The 14,209-nt window shown below is 38.1% G+C and overlaps 2 protein-coding genes across 2 annotated transcripts in view; both read left to right on the plus strand.

Moving 5' to 3' along the window:
- Window positions 1-3,450: 3,450 nt before the first annotated feature.
- Window positions 3,451-9,685, plus strand: LOC307149675 (interferon alpha-inducible protein 6-like). The gene is made up of 5 exons (XM_079856182.1): window positions 3,451-3,746; window positions 3,826-3,855; window positions 4,082-4,174; window positions 8,783-8,884; window positions 9,171-9,685. Exons 1-5 carry the CDS (start codon window positions 3,737-3,739, stop codon window positions 9,260-9,262), a joined length of 327 nt encoding a protein of 108 aa, XP_079712308.1. The 5' UTR covers window positions 3,451-3,736; the 3' UTR covers window positions 9,263-9,685.
- A 1,179-nt stretch (window positions 9,686-10,864) lies between these two features.
- The window catches only part of snapc1b (small nuclear RNA activating complex, polypeptide 1b), a 6,741-nt gene continuing 3,396 nt past the window's right edge, over window positions 10,865-14,209 (plus strand). The window contains exons 1-4 of the mRNA XM_079856199.1: window positions 10,865-11,144; window positions 11,885-12,044; window positions 12,879-13,019; window positions 13,680-13,787. Coding sequence (XP_079712325.1) covers window positions 11,014-11,144; window positions 11,885-12,044; window positions 12,879-13,019; window positions 13,680-13,787 — 540 coding nt within the window. The 5' untranslated portion in view covers window positions 10,865-11,013. The remainder of the gene's footprint in view (window positions 11,145-11,884; window positions 12,045-12,878; window positions 13,020-13,679; window positions 13,788-14,209) is intronic.

Consider the following 14,209-nt stretch of genomic DNA (forward strand, 5'->3'; position numbering starts at 1 on the left):
TAGGGTATAATTGCTGTGATTTTTGTAACTGTAAGTGGGGCAGTCTTGAAGCTGACTTCTGCTGATGAAACTGCAAACTATCTTCAGTATTAAAACTTTTCTTTAATTTATTATAATTCTGACTCTTGTCTTAATTAATCATTTCTGGTTCTGAGTTTTTTACTGTAAATCCCCTTACACTCGCCTGCTTCAGTAGGAAGTGTCGCATAGCCTGCGGCACCTTCCAGGCCGCTGTGAAACACTCGGCAAAGCCATGCAGAACCGAATAGGTCCAAGGGAGAAACGGGGGAGTCAAGGAGGGCTTTCCTGTCAGCATTCTTGATCTTCAAATTTAACCATAGGTGGCACTTTGAGTACCACTAAACAGGCCATTATACAGCTAATCATCTGAGCTGTTGTCTTTGTAGCGCAAGTAGCGAGGTTGGTTGTGCTGCGCAGCTCCTTAAAAGCACCAGGGTCTGGACCGGACTCATCCATAGCATGAAGAAGTTGGGCTTGAAACAGTTGAAGAACCATCATCATATGGAGAGCAGATCCAGCTTGACAGGCCATATAGTAGATTTTGCGACGGCCTCCTCCAGGGGGAAGCTTTCGGCGCCATCAACAATGGTGAAGGTGGGCGAAGCAGGTAAGTGAATTGCGGGCCAAGTTGGGGGCGTACCACAACTGGTGAGTTTATCATGAACTGAATGGGATGGGGTAGGTTCCTGGTGGGGGGCTCACCCTCGTCCAATATTTCGACTTAATTCTTGAAATATTTCGACTTTAATCTTGAAATGCTAGCTTTGTTTTTTACGTTGCGGTTCAGGTTATTACACCAACATTTTAGACACCAGTGAAATTTTAAGGTACTGAAATATAGTAAAGAAGTCAAATGCGTAGTAAAACCCTTATTAAAGTTGCAAAACTTATTCAGTCAAGAGCAGTGAGTGATTCTTCTTTGTCTTTTGCTATTCGAGTAACATTAAAGGGATAGATCTTGATCCCTTTAAAGGGATAGTTAAAGGGATCAAGGGATCAATCATTAAAGGGATAGTTCATCTTGGATGCCCTTGAGGTAAGCTAAAACATACCAAAATTTTATTTCAAAGTGAACTATCCCTTTAAGGACATTGCCTAGGCTGCTGTCACTTCAAGAACTAATTCATGGATCCAATATACTGATACACATGTGTTTTCCATCTCAGCTGTATATTTTCACTTAAGACATAGGCCTAACTGACTATGTTTATGAGGATACTTGCCAATACGGGCATTTTGAAGTGCAAGAAGATGTGAAAGAGAGTTTAATTCAGTATTCGTGCGCTGTCTGAGACGAGGATTTCTGGGCGTGTGCTTCAGATGTTTGTACTCAAAAAACCTCCCACACAGCGAATAACGAAATTAGCTCCGTTTCACATCTTTTTGCGCTTAAATATTTAAAATGGCTAAACTTTGTGCCGGTGTAACGCATTGGTCAAAAAAAGTCAGCGTAGGTTGTTTTTTTTCTCACAGACCATGAAACACGTAGATCAGCGGCCCATTGGTTATTTTATTGATTGACACTGGGCTGTTCCAATAACATCTTTAAACACCTCCCCCTTTGGGCTCTGAGCAAACCTGCAGTGTCAGTGTGATAGTCAGAGAGATGGAGAAGAAACGCAAGGAATGTGCAGAGAAATAGCGTGAAAAAAAGAAACAGGCCCTTCACGCTATAAAACGCTATAAAATGTGTCAGATTAACAGATATGTTTTGTGCAGCAGCAGGATCTTTATCAGCTCCCGTGGCTAATGATGATAGTGAGGTGAATAGAGAATGAGGAGAGAGATGAGAAAGTGTAGTAGGCTAGAGCCTGCGCTAAGCAGAACTAGGAACCCATTACGTAGTTACGCATTATTTCCACATCTGCATATTTGACGAATACCGCAGTTTACTAGAATTGTAATGAGAGTCATGAGACGCGTTTGTAAACCATGTTTTCTGCCAAAATAAAAGCGTTTAAAAGATAAAAGATCATGTTAAGTATAAAAAATTTGTACAAAACTAATTATGAAAGTTTCCTTTATTTTTAAGTGCATATTACAATATACTGTAGCCTATGGCTATTACTGTCATGGGATTAATATTATAACCATTATGTAGTAGTAATGTAGACCGAGACACTATAGCACAACTAAAAGAGGTTTGAGTTTTCCTTTGTTCAATTTGCACACTGAATATGGATTGGAGCTCTTACTTTTGAACTCTAATAGTGCACCAGATTGATGAATTTAACAATAAACTGCACAAAATTTTCTTCCGGGGACGCACTCCCATGAACCCCCCTAGAAGGAACAAGGTCCACCCACCACAGTTTTACCAAAAATCCTGTGGGAAACAGTATTGATATGCCAATACAGCGTATAGCTTGTTTTAGGATTCATCACTGTGGATGTATAGTTCAATTATTATTTTTAATTAATTATTATTTCATCAGTTAACTCTCACTCATTCCTACTCGCTCATTACATGGCATTAGTGCGGTTTGTGTGGCGAGTGATCTGTGATGGATTTTTAATTAATAAAATAGTAAACTGTATATCAAACTAATCATAACTCTAACATCTAAGCATACTTCTCCTTTAGGCCTAACATTCTACCACTTGAACAAAATGTACTCTGAAGTTTGTGTCGAAACCAGTGGAAAATTCTGAGATGCTGGCTAGACAATATCAAAAAATATATTGTCTAGAATCAAATGAACTTCTAACCCTTTTCTATTTTTTTAATCATTTGAGATCTAATGCTTCTATTTAGTAACAGAAGGGTTTGCATATGAAGAACCAATCAAATTGTAAGGAAATAATGTCAGTGACACATGCCACTATGCACTGGCACTGGCACATGCCAATGAAGACCGGATGTGCCAGCGGATGTGCCAATACGCATAGTAACAACATGTGCCATTGGCTTCTGTGCGTCAGATGCCATGTTACTTAATGTTAATACTGCTACTGGAGATTTTTGCCATGCTCCTATTCTATAAAAACTGTTGTATTCCTTTTGCTGGTGGGATTCTCTCTGAAATTTGTCTGAGATCCTCTGGCCGTGATTAAAGCATATTCAAAGGCATTGTCTGAAGTCTGTAGATTATTATTGCTACGCAGCAAGTTAGTTAGTGGAACAAGTTATTTAGCAAAACACTAACGTTAGAGACCTTATTACCAAGTGTGTGGAGCGGGTTAAGAACACTAGTATAGACCTTCCCAGGTATCACACATTCACACATATTTTGTTTCTGTGTTGATTCTATATTAAAATGTCAATACAATGTAATGTATTTTCTCTGGCTCTTGTTCTAAATTATTTTTTCCCGTTATTATGCTTATTGTTGTCATCTGTTGGCGTTGTACAAGCAGAATGTGGCGGTTGGTCGGTGTGGTATTAGTCCCGCCCCTCCTCCACTGTGATTGGACGGTTGGATAAAAAGTGACAGTGATGAGCGCTGCGTTGAATATTCTTCAACAGTCTTCAACTCTCGGCGACGGTCGACCTGTAAAAAACGCCGAACGCTCAGCGCCTCGTTACGCTCATGGCGTTTTAAAAACGTTTTAGACACCCATTGAAAACAATCACGCCAGCCGCGTGAAAAAACGCTTTGGTGGACACACGGCATTAGTTTCGTTTCCTGAGAAGGATACGGGATACACACAGCTAGGCTTTTAAACTCAACCTCTCACGCAGTCAGCAGTTCAAGAGCGTCCCGGTTGACTTAAGATGTCTCACTGTAAGTAGCCTATAGCTAACTGTTACATTTTTTATATTCATCAATCACAGTAATCATAACCTGTTTGTTTCCTTATAAGGTATAATGACTGCAGCTGGTGTAGGAGCAGGTAAAAGAAATCCGGAATCTCGTTTTACTAGACAGAAGACATTTAACTGTTCATTTTTGCAACACAAATAATAGCTAACTGGTTTAAGTGGCTTTTAAATGTTTATCCATCTAAGTTTGTTCATGCCATATTTCCACCACTTGTATAGCCGTCGGAGTTGCAGCAGTTGTGGCAGTCCCTGTTATTATAGCATGTTTAGGTTTCACGGCATGTGGAATTCGTTCAGGTTCATGTGCCTCCTCTATGATGTCATATTCTGCCATTTCTAACGGAGGAGGGGTCCCAGGTGGAGGCTTGGTAGCTACTCTTCAATCCGCAGGTGAGCTAAACATAACAAATCATAAATTATAATTCTAAGATGCCCGCAGGCGGTAAAGCAATCGGTCGATTCCCCACCGACAGAATGCATCATAATGGCCTCGTTTACACTTTCAGTGAAATGACCCAATTCCGATTTTTTTGTTGTTGTTTTTTTGCACATCGGATGTGTTCTATGACAACGTAAAAAGGAAAAAAACGCATGCATTTGGATATTTCGAGATTGTTTTCAGGTAGGGTTGCCAACTGTCCCGTATTAGCCGGGACGTCCCGTATATGCCTAGCTGCTAAATGATTTGTCCCGTACCTGACCTCCCTTGTCCCGTTTATTGACTGCTACGCTCTACGCTGATCTAACCACTAACTAAGGGGCTTCACATATGTATGCGTCTTTCGCGCGCTCAAGTTTGTTATTTTAAATGTAGACGCGCTACAAGCACGCTCAAATAGAGCTGGTAAGTCCCGCCCCTTCCGTAAAACCCCGCTGGACCTCAAAGTTGAAAAACCGTCAATGCAAGTGAATGGGAGAAAATAATTATTTTCTGGTCCCGTTTGAATTGTGCCATGAATGTGAACATATGTTGTCTGTGAATTTTTTATATAACTCTCCATGTTACGAGTTTGACAGTATATGGTATGATTCTTCAGCTAGCAGTTGTGGAAAAGACATAACGAGAAAGACTACATGTCGCCTATGTGACAAAATAAATGCAGTAATAGAAAGCATAGAAACGCACTGGTGAAATACACTTTAAATGATATGCATTTAAAAATTTGGTCGGGTTGAAGTCATCCTCCGAATCTTCTGTATCCACTCAGCACGTCTCGCGGCGTCAACGGGCAATGCATGAAAGCTGACTTCTCTGTTATAACGTGACGACATGGTACATAACGGCACACAACAATGAAGTGCTGAGGCTGTCACCCTCTGAAAGGCAAGTCACCTCTCTTGAATCCTAAAAACACTCATTGTGAAAAATATCGCTGTGGTAATGGAACTCGGTCGCTGTTGTCTCTCGCTCTCGCTGTCAAATCACCGGAAGTTTTCACCGGAAGTACTGGCCCACACACTCAAGTTCGAAACGTCAACGGTCGCCATTTTGAGCGAATGGGTGTTTCTCAATATGCGTTCTTCAGCGATCTTGCGTCCTTGTGTTCTCGTTTTACGTCATTATTAACCGTCGAAGTTCAGACCAATTCTCAAGAATGCAAGTACAGAGGACGCATGAAAGAACCCGGATGTGTTCTTGATACCGAGGATGCATCGAATGCAGACTTGAGCTAGTACTCGCCTGGTGTCCCAGAAGTCATTGCGGCCGGTTCCGAGTTCGTTCTTCCAAGGAAGCTTGGCAAGACCGGTCTCCACGAGAACACAAGTCCGTTCTCTGCGTTCTTGGAATTGAGAAACAGCCATTCTCTGGAGCAACGCCGTTGCGACGCTCGTTTTTTCCAGGCGCGTCTAACGTTATGCCGCAGCGAGATGAAAAAATCTCAACTTTCAGAATGCCGCCAAGCAGGTCATGTGACATCGAACCAACCGACCAGCTTTGGCCTTTCCGTAACAACATTGAAAGCTCAGCCAAGATGGACGAACAGCTGATCATAGCTGTACAGGGCGGGTTTTTAATTGCTCATCTCCATAAATATATCTATCAGTAGAGCTAATGCAAGGGCTCGAAATCCATATCCTTTGCTGAAACTTCTTCATCATCATGGAGAACGCGGCTCATGATTGCTTAGCAACGGCAGTACACCACGAGAGCGTTTAGTTTGTCGGTTTAATTTGTTCTGCTAACTAGGTCGAGTAAAATGCGGCAGGAACATCTGTTTGTGTATGCATTTGTAGATTATATTGCAAACAAATCATTATGATATTCACGGTGATACTGTAATGGGAAATCCATGTTGAAAACAGTTTCTTTAAAACAAATTATTACTAATCCCAAACTTTGTAGCAACTTTTTGCTACAAAATCTTTAGATGGTTTGTGTGTAACAATTGACATTTATTTCTATGATGTTAAAATTATTTTTAGGATTAAATTGTGCATTGATAGGTTAAGCAAAACAAATGTGTTTATATCTGAGAACTTTTTATACACACACTTAACTGCAGACACTAAAATGACATACACTGTGTGGTACAGTACAAATGTTCTGTAACAGTTTATAACAGTTTATACCAATAAGTCAGAAAAAATAACTGTTTTCTATTTTAATATATTTTAAAATGTAATTTATACCTGTGATCCAAGCTGAATTTTCTTACTAATAGGCCTACTCATACTCATCATTACAGTCTTCAGTGTTCAGTGTCATGATCCTTCAGAAATCATTCTAATATGCTGATTTGCTCAAGAAACGTTTATTATTTATTATTATTATTATTATTATCAATGTTGAAAACATTTATGTAAAAAAAAAAATCAGGATTCTTTGATGAATAGAAGTTCAAAAGAACAGCATTTATCTGAAATAGAACGCTTTTGTAACCTACCGTTGACAAGTTTGAGAATAATAATAATTAATGTTTTTTGATCACCAAATCAGCATATCATAATGATATTGTGACACTTAAGGATCATGTGACACTTAAGACGAGTAATGATGCTGAAAATTCAGCTTTGATCACAAGAATAAATTACTTTTTACTATATATTCACTAAGAAAACAGCTGTTTTAAGTGCAGCTTAGCAGAAGAGACCTCTTTTAAAAACATTACAAATCTTACCAATCAAAACATTTTGAACGCCAGTGTATTTTTAAAGTGTCATTAATGTAAAATAGGCTACTTAGAATGAATGTGTTTTGGTTTAATTTTCATTCAGTCTGTTTAGTCTCCTGTCTTCCTCTTCCATTCTAATTTGATCTTTTTTACTTCAGAACAAAAATGATAACTTTTACCCCACAAATCCCTCATTAAAGTCCCCATGAAATCAAAATTACATTTTTTTTGGCTTTTAGTATGAATATAGCTTTACTGTTATCTATAAGCTAGTGTGCTCCAAAACAATAACAAAATTCGCATTTAGAAAATATGAGTGTTCAAAACTTGCAGTCTCTCATTTCCAATATGGATCAATGATTTTGATGACATAACTCTTGCACTTCAGCTTCTCATCAGATTTTCTGTCCAATCAAATGATCTCTAAAATCGAAAGCGTCCTGTCCCCAAATAATGCTGAAGCTGTGGCTATTGGTCACTTGTTCACACATTTACTATTTTCTACATGGTGAATAGAACAAAATGCATTAGATAAGGTGCAGGGAACAATTCAGACAGTGTAAATATGCTTTCCATTGGGGCGAATGAAGTCAGAGTCCAGAGACATGATAGCACAGAGCAGATCATATAAATGGCACTATATTATAGTCTGTTAAAAAGGTTTAGCATGCATCATCTTGCTCAGAGCGACAGTATAAATGCTTGGAAATAGAGATTCATGTCTTTAAATCCAGACGCAGTCAGCGTAATTTCTCTGAATAAGTTGTGAAGCTTGTAGGCCTATATTATTTCCTGATGTCTTTTTGTTGACCAATATCCACTTCACTTTTGGAAACCATTAAAAGGCCTCAGGTCAACTCAAATTCTATTATTTTTATTGCATGACATTAAGTGTTATTTGTATATATTGTTGAGCTAATTATTCATTTAACCAATGTTTAAGTCCTTATCTTTACAGCTTTGAAATACATTCTGTTAACAACCGCCGTCACCCTCATGTCATCATTTGTGTATTACGTTACTTCCTGATATCACATGTGATAAATATAACCTATATTTAACCTATAAAACAGTTGAACCATGTATTAATTAACTTCAGATTGGATTATGTTGGTAATAGGCACTTTCCTAACCCTAAAAGATGTTTTGTGCCTCTAACAAGTGCTTTCGATCTTCTTTTTGATCTGAATGGTGTGTGGAAAGCACTTGAGTTTTGCCACAGACTTGTCCATGCAGCGTCTAGACCGCAATTGAATGCTTTTTCAAGCGTCTCCATACTTGAAAAAACGCGTAAAACTACTTTTAAACAGGGAATTACAGAATATTTACGTACATATTTACAGCGGGTCTATTCGCACGAGATTAGTACCTGAGGTCATTTTTCAGGACCTTTTTACTGAAGGTAAAAGTCGCTGTAATCTTTACTGACATTGTCCGTAATGATTACTGAGATGGCACATTCGGACTGGACTAAAATCACAGAGAAGTTGTGGTAATTATTACTTTACCCCACCTCTCCATGGTAAACTAATCCAGTCCGAATAGAGCTAAAGCGCCGCCCTTGCCAATCTGAGCTCGATTGCTATGTGAGGTAAAACACACCCTCCTCATTACCATACAGACAAAGAAATGTAGAAATAAATCAATCAATGTAGAAAAACACATCTATAAATAAATTCAATTGGAAATAAATGTAGAAATAAATAAATGAAAAAAAAAGAATTATGGAAAAAATACAATTATGCATAAATAAATAAAAGTATAAATAATAATGTATTTGTATTCTTTGTATATTTATCTATTTACGTATTTATTTATGTGTTATTTTGGCAGACTTGACATTCCATATTTGATTGACTGGTTCTGAAATCTTTATTTTATTTAGGTACCCGCGTAACCTGCATTCTAGTTACGGCTGTTATAGGCGCCATAGGAGGCGCTGTGGCTGGAGCTGTACATGGAGTACATATATGCAAAGCAGTGAATGGTGAATACATAATTCTCTTGAGTACTGATTACTGAATAGTTATTATTATTATGAATGTGGATTCTTTATAAGTGCGTGCTGTATAACACTTTGATTTAACATCTGTTTATTCAACAAAATAAGTCAAATGCTTATATATATATATATATATATATATAGCAGCAGTATCTGTTTCATCTTCTATGTTTGATGTAACATTGTGAATTGTTGCTCTGGAAATGCACAATGTGTGATTTCAAACTAATTATTGTTTTCTAAAATAAGTCCTGTTGTGGTTTGTCATTAGATACTGTAGTTATCCCTGTCACAGGCCAAGGCATGGTGGGAACCGCTGTGAGAGCTACAGTTGCCAGCTTATTTCCCAACTCTACTGTGTAACGGGATCACTGTATCTGGGCTTTGATGCCCCAACAGGCCCTTCACAGTTTGATAGATTTCTACTCATGAAATCAATCATAATGTACATACTGTTATGACCAGGCTCCGTATAGGACACACTAACCTTCATTATTCACTGCATATTATAGGAAAGTGTGAGACAGACTGCTGCATTTATTGTGGAAAATCAGAAACAATTGACCATAAACGTAAGCACTTACTAGGCTAGTAATAATAAAAAATAATCTCTTTCTCTTCTGTAATATATCTTATACTTCAAAATTGATATTGTACTATGATTTTTATTTTTTCTTATGATAAATTACTTGTGATGTGATGTTTTGATCTAAACAAGGAAATTATTAAAGAAAATGCTTCAAATTAAACTATAATTATAATTAAAAACTATACTTATAAAGCCACGATGACAGCCTGTGTCTTGTATTTTCTTGTATTCGTACACCAAGGTCTTTCTTCGATTGCCAGGGAAAGCTTGAGCTATTATTCCTACACCTTGAATGCACTGTAAAAGTCATTTTAGATAAGAGTGTCTGCCAGATTTAGAACGCTGACAGACTGGTCTGGGATGCCAACAGCTTTTTTTTAATTATTATTTCTCTTGTAGATGTAAATAAGAAAGATGCCATTGTATCTGAAAAAGGGAAAACTGCCAGTAACATAAGATTGATCTATGGGAGCAGCGCACAAGCACTGATACCCACTTAGTTCTAGAGGATTTGTAGATGGAGAGTGATAAATGCAACCATTTTAGGTGGAAGTGTGGCACCACCAGTGTGTGCCCATCCACGACTACGCCACTGCTTGGAAGCCTCCCGTGCTGATGGGTGAGTTGAGCTTATTAGAAGATACAATTTGGGGAAGGATATGTTTCAACAGGGATAAATGCTTTTCCCCCTTTAAATACAAATAATAATCCTAGTACCCATGCAGAATATATAATGAGCACTAGGTGGCATTAATGAACGAGCCGTCATTGAACCAAAAGAAGAAGATTAGGCTGACACACGTACGGGACAAGCTGCAAAGTCAGCATTTGGAAGAGAGGAGATTGACAGAGAAATTTCATTAAGTAAAACAGAAGTAAAATGTATTATTAAAACAGTAAGTTAGTTGGAAATATGTGGCAAGAAGAATGGAATAAAGAGTCAAAAGGGAGACACCTATTCAGCATTCAAGGGTATATGGAAACAGAAGAGAAAGTGTGAGACAGACTGCTGCATTTATTGTGGAAAATCAGAAACAGTTCAACATGTTTTAATACACTGTGAGGTATATAAAAGAGAAAGAAATCAGCTTGTTGAAAAATTAACAAATTTGGAAATGTCATTACAGTTCAGAATATATTTCAGAATGCACAGAAACAGTTAAGGGTGTACGATATTCTTCTAAAATATTTAAGAGATACAGATTTGATTTGGAGGATACATTTTTTTTTTCTCTCTCTAATTTAATTGTTCCTTTCGTTCATCGAGGCTTCACACTCCATCCCAGTCGGTGGCGGAACTGCACTTTGCACTTTTGCTGGTTTGCAAAAAACACAAAAGAAGAAGATAAAGAAGACACACGTACGGCCGAAACACTAGGGGGCGGTAGGAAAATGTAATCGTTTCCATCCAGTGTGTACGAGCGAAACGAGAAACTCAAGAAATGAGAAACACAAGAAACATTTTTTTATCGGATTTTTAAACATGTAAACAATTGAGTCTGTGTGGTTTTAATTAAGTGCTAGGATGGAGAATTTCAGGGGGCCGGTAAAAGCAGATTGCGAAGAACTACTGGCGCGTTTTCAGGCGACCGAGTCAGTTCGGTACGAGCAGTTTCTGGAGGTCTGGAGAGACATGAACTTCAGCAGCATCTTCTAGTGAGTTTGACGAGCATCTTCAACATATGAAATCACTCACTCTAGATGCCAGTGACAATTTTATACGCATTGTTTTAAAATTACCTTTCAAATGAGATTAAAACCATCTTCTAAGACAGGGGTGGGGAACGTTGATCCTGGAGGGCCACTGTCCTGCAGAGTTTAGTTCCAACCCTGAAAGAAACATTCGGCTGCCTGCAATTTCAGTAATCCTGAAGACATTGATTAGCTTCAGGTGTGTTTGATTAGGGTTGGAGCTAAACTCTGCAGGACAATGGCCCTCCAGGATCAACGTTCCCCACCCCTGTTCTAAGAGAAAGGTTTTACTAGGAGAGGACTTGAGATGCATAGAAGCCAGCCACTGTGACTGCTCTTTGATATGTTGTTGAATGTTTATTCTATGCATTATTCTGTGTATTTTTATATTTATACATATAAAATGTATGATATATTATACATTTTATATACAATATTTATATATAATGAATAATTTATTTATATTGTAGGTATATTGATGTTTTATTTGTATTGTATATTAAAATATTGTTTTATTTATTCCAAATTAATGTTATATTTCATTATCACATGATCACAAGTATCACTATTAGTATATTTTTTTTATTATGAACATTACTGACATCTTTTTTCTATGTATTGCTTTGGTGATATTTTTGTAAACCAATCCTCACAGTAAAAGGAATTTGAAGGTTTATTTCTTTTGTCTCTTCTCTTTTCTGCAGTGGTAAACCAGAGGCAAGTGAGAGAAGGCTGTTTGCTCGTCTGATCATGTCTGTGGCGTCTCCATACTTCTTTCCACCCTACACTTTCCAGATCAGAGTGGCGGGGCTTTATCTGCTGTACGGGCTCTTCAACTCACAACTCATCACTCCCAAAGAGAAGGTGTGCTGTCATTCAACATCTAATCATTCTTTGCCAGCCTTCAAACAGGTTGCTGTTTGTCTAAAGGCAAATTCGCACTGCAATTGGCCTTCAGTGTTTTTGTTTTGAATGACATGACAGGGTGAGTAAAATTAGCTCCTACTTCAGAGTAAGGTCTAAACTAGCACTATAGGAACTATCCGTGACATTAGTGTTCACTGATTGAACACCAGCACCCGCCATTTAAAATAAAAGCTGTGTAAACACACAGATTATAGCCTATATATTTACTCCGCAAACTAATTCTTCGAACATGGAAAACAGTGATAGATGGTCCTCTTAACCTTTACGCTGTGGAGAAAATCCAACGCAACTTTGAGGGGACCAAGAGAAACATGATTAAGTATTTCTGCTCAGCTAGCAACACTGGACATCAACCACATGGCATACGCTTATTTTTTTTTATTACTGTCTACTTTCGATGTATGACAGTTCTATCTAATAACGTATTAGACAAGACTGTTAGACAAATCGTAAACTAAAGAACACGGAGAATGTGAGTCCACAGCGCCATCAAAATAAAAGTCTCAACAACAAGCGCGGCTCAGCCACTTCATAGTACCTACTGGCGGTGCGAATGCAACCAGGAAAACGTTCCTATGGGAACCATTAGTTCTCATTAGACACCCTGGTGGCTAGTCCTGGAACTATCCGGTGCGAAAGCCCCTATTGATGATGGAATTTAGATTTGTGGCTAAACAATTTTTTTTACCCAAAGATCATCCTAACTCGAGTATATTGTATTGTAATTGTTTGACCTGTTGTCTGTATCTCTGTGCATGTACGTCTCTGTAGATCCGCATTGCTCTGAAGGACTGGGAGGATGTCATGCAGTTTCAGAGGGATGCAGTCAATGCTCAACATTACGATGTGGTTTATGTCTTCAGGAAGCTCCTGTCAGATAAAGCTTTCTACTTCACTGCCATGCCAACACCAGTAGGTTTATAAGCTCATGTATCCAAACTGGATACAAGACACAGTGTTACAACTAAAAGCTGAAATACACTACACAACTTTTGCCCCGATTTGCAGTCTGGAGGAGTTGATGCTGAAAGTAGCTGAAATTCAGAGTAGAGTTGTCAAAAATTCGGTACTGAAATTTTAAAAATGTGACGATACCAGCATTTCCCTCCAGCATTTTGAGCGCTGTTGAACAGATTCTTAAGACAGAGACATACGTATATGTTGAACGCGTCAACACAGTGGCCAGTCAGGGGTGTTCAAGAATCCGTTCAACAGCTCTCAAAATGCTAGAGGAAAATGCTGGTATCGTCACATTTTTGACATTTCGGTACCGAAGTCGGTACTTTTGACAACTCTAAATCAGAGCTAGTCTGCAGATTTTGGGCAAAAAATCTTAATTTAAAAAAGAAAAGAAAACAAGTTTAGCTTTAGACTATGATTCCATCCAATATTCGATATTGTTAGTGGATTTTACTAGCAGTGCAACATGTTTCTGCGTTAATTTGTTGTGTTTTGAGCAACTTGTAAGTCAGGTAGTGTGTGATCCTTGGTCATTTAGTGTTTGATGCCCAGTTTTTACTGATGTAAATAAACTGATTCAACCTGGTGCTTAATCATTGTAAATGTTTACAGCTCTGTTATAGGGAAAAAAAAGAAGATCGGAAGAAGACCGAAATCTGTGAAGAGTTTGTTGAACCGTCATCACGTCCTCAGGAATTCATCACCACAGACGTTCTAGAGGTGAGTCACCATGGAAACATTTTTTTAAATAAAAACATATCTCCAAAATAAAAACATATGTTTTGTTTTAAAGTCCCCCTGTAGTCAATAATTGTATCCCTTTAAAACTCATCTTTGATCACCAAAATTACACTACACAATTTTTTTGCCTTAAAATAGCTTGAATGTAACTCTACACTCTTGCCTCATTTAGTATTAGCATTCTATTAATATGCAAATTAGCCCCGCCTCCACTCACTCACACCAGCTCAGAGATCCACTCGTTGACGATCACACGTTGACCTGATTGGTTACAAGGTAGTTTGTGACGTCAGAAACACCAGTGGTTTTAAACCAGGTTTTTTAGACTGTCTTTGATTCACTGAAGTTTTAAGGAGAAAATACTCAGCAATGGTGTTGACTTATGAATTTACACATGGTTT

This window comes from Squalius cephalus, assembly GCF_949319135.1.
Source record: "Squalius cephalus genome assembly, chromosome: 21".
Lineage (NCBI taxonomy): Eukaryota > Metazoa > Chordata > Actinopteri > Cypriniformes > Leuciscidae > Squalius > Squalius cephalus.

Excerpts from the sequence above, each read along its gene's own strand:
- LOC307149675 (XM_079856182.1), top strand. Across the intron at positions 3,856-4,081 it reads TGCAGCTGGTGTAGGAGCAG|GTTCATGTGCCTCCTCTATG; the intron begins GTAAAAGAAATC and ends GAATTCGTTCAG. Across the intron at positions 4,175-8,782 it reads AGCTACTCTTCAATCCGCAG|GTACCCGCGTAACCTGCATT; the intron begins GTGAGCTAAACA and ends TATTTTATTTAG.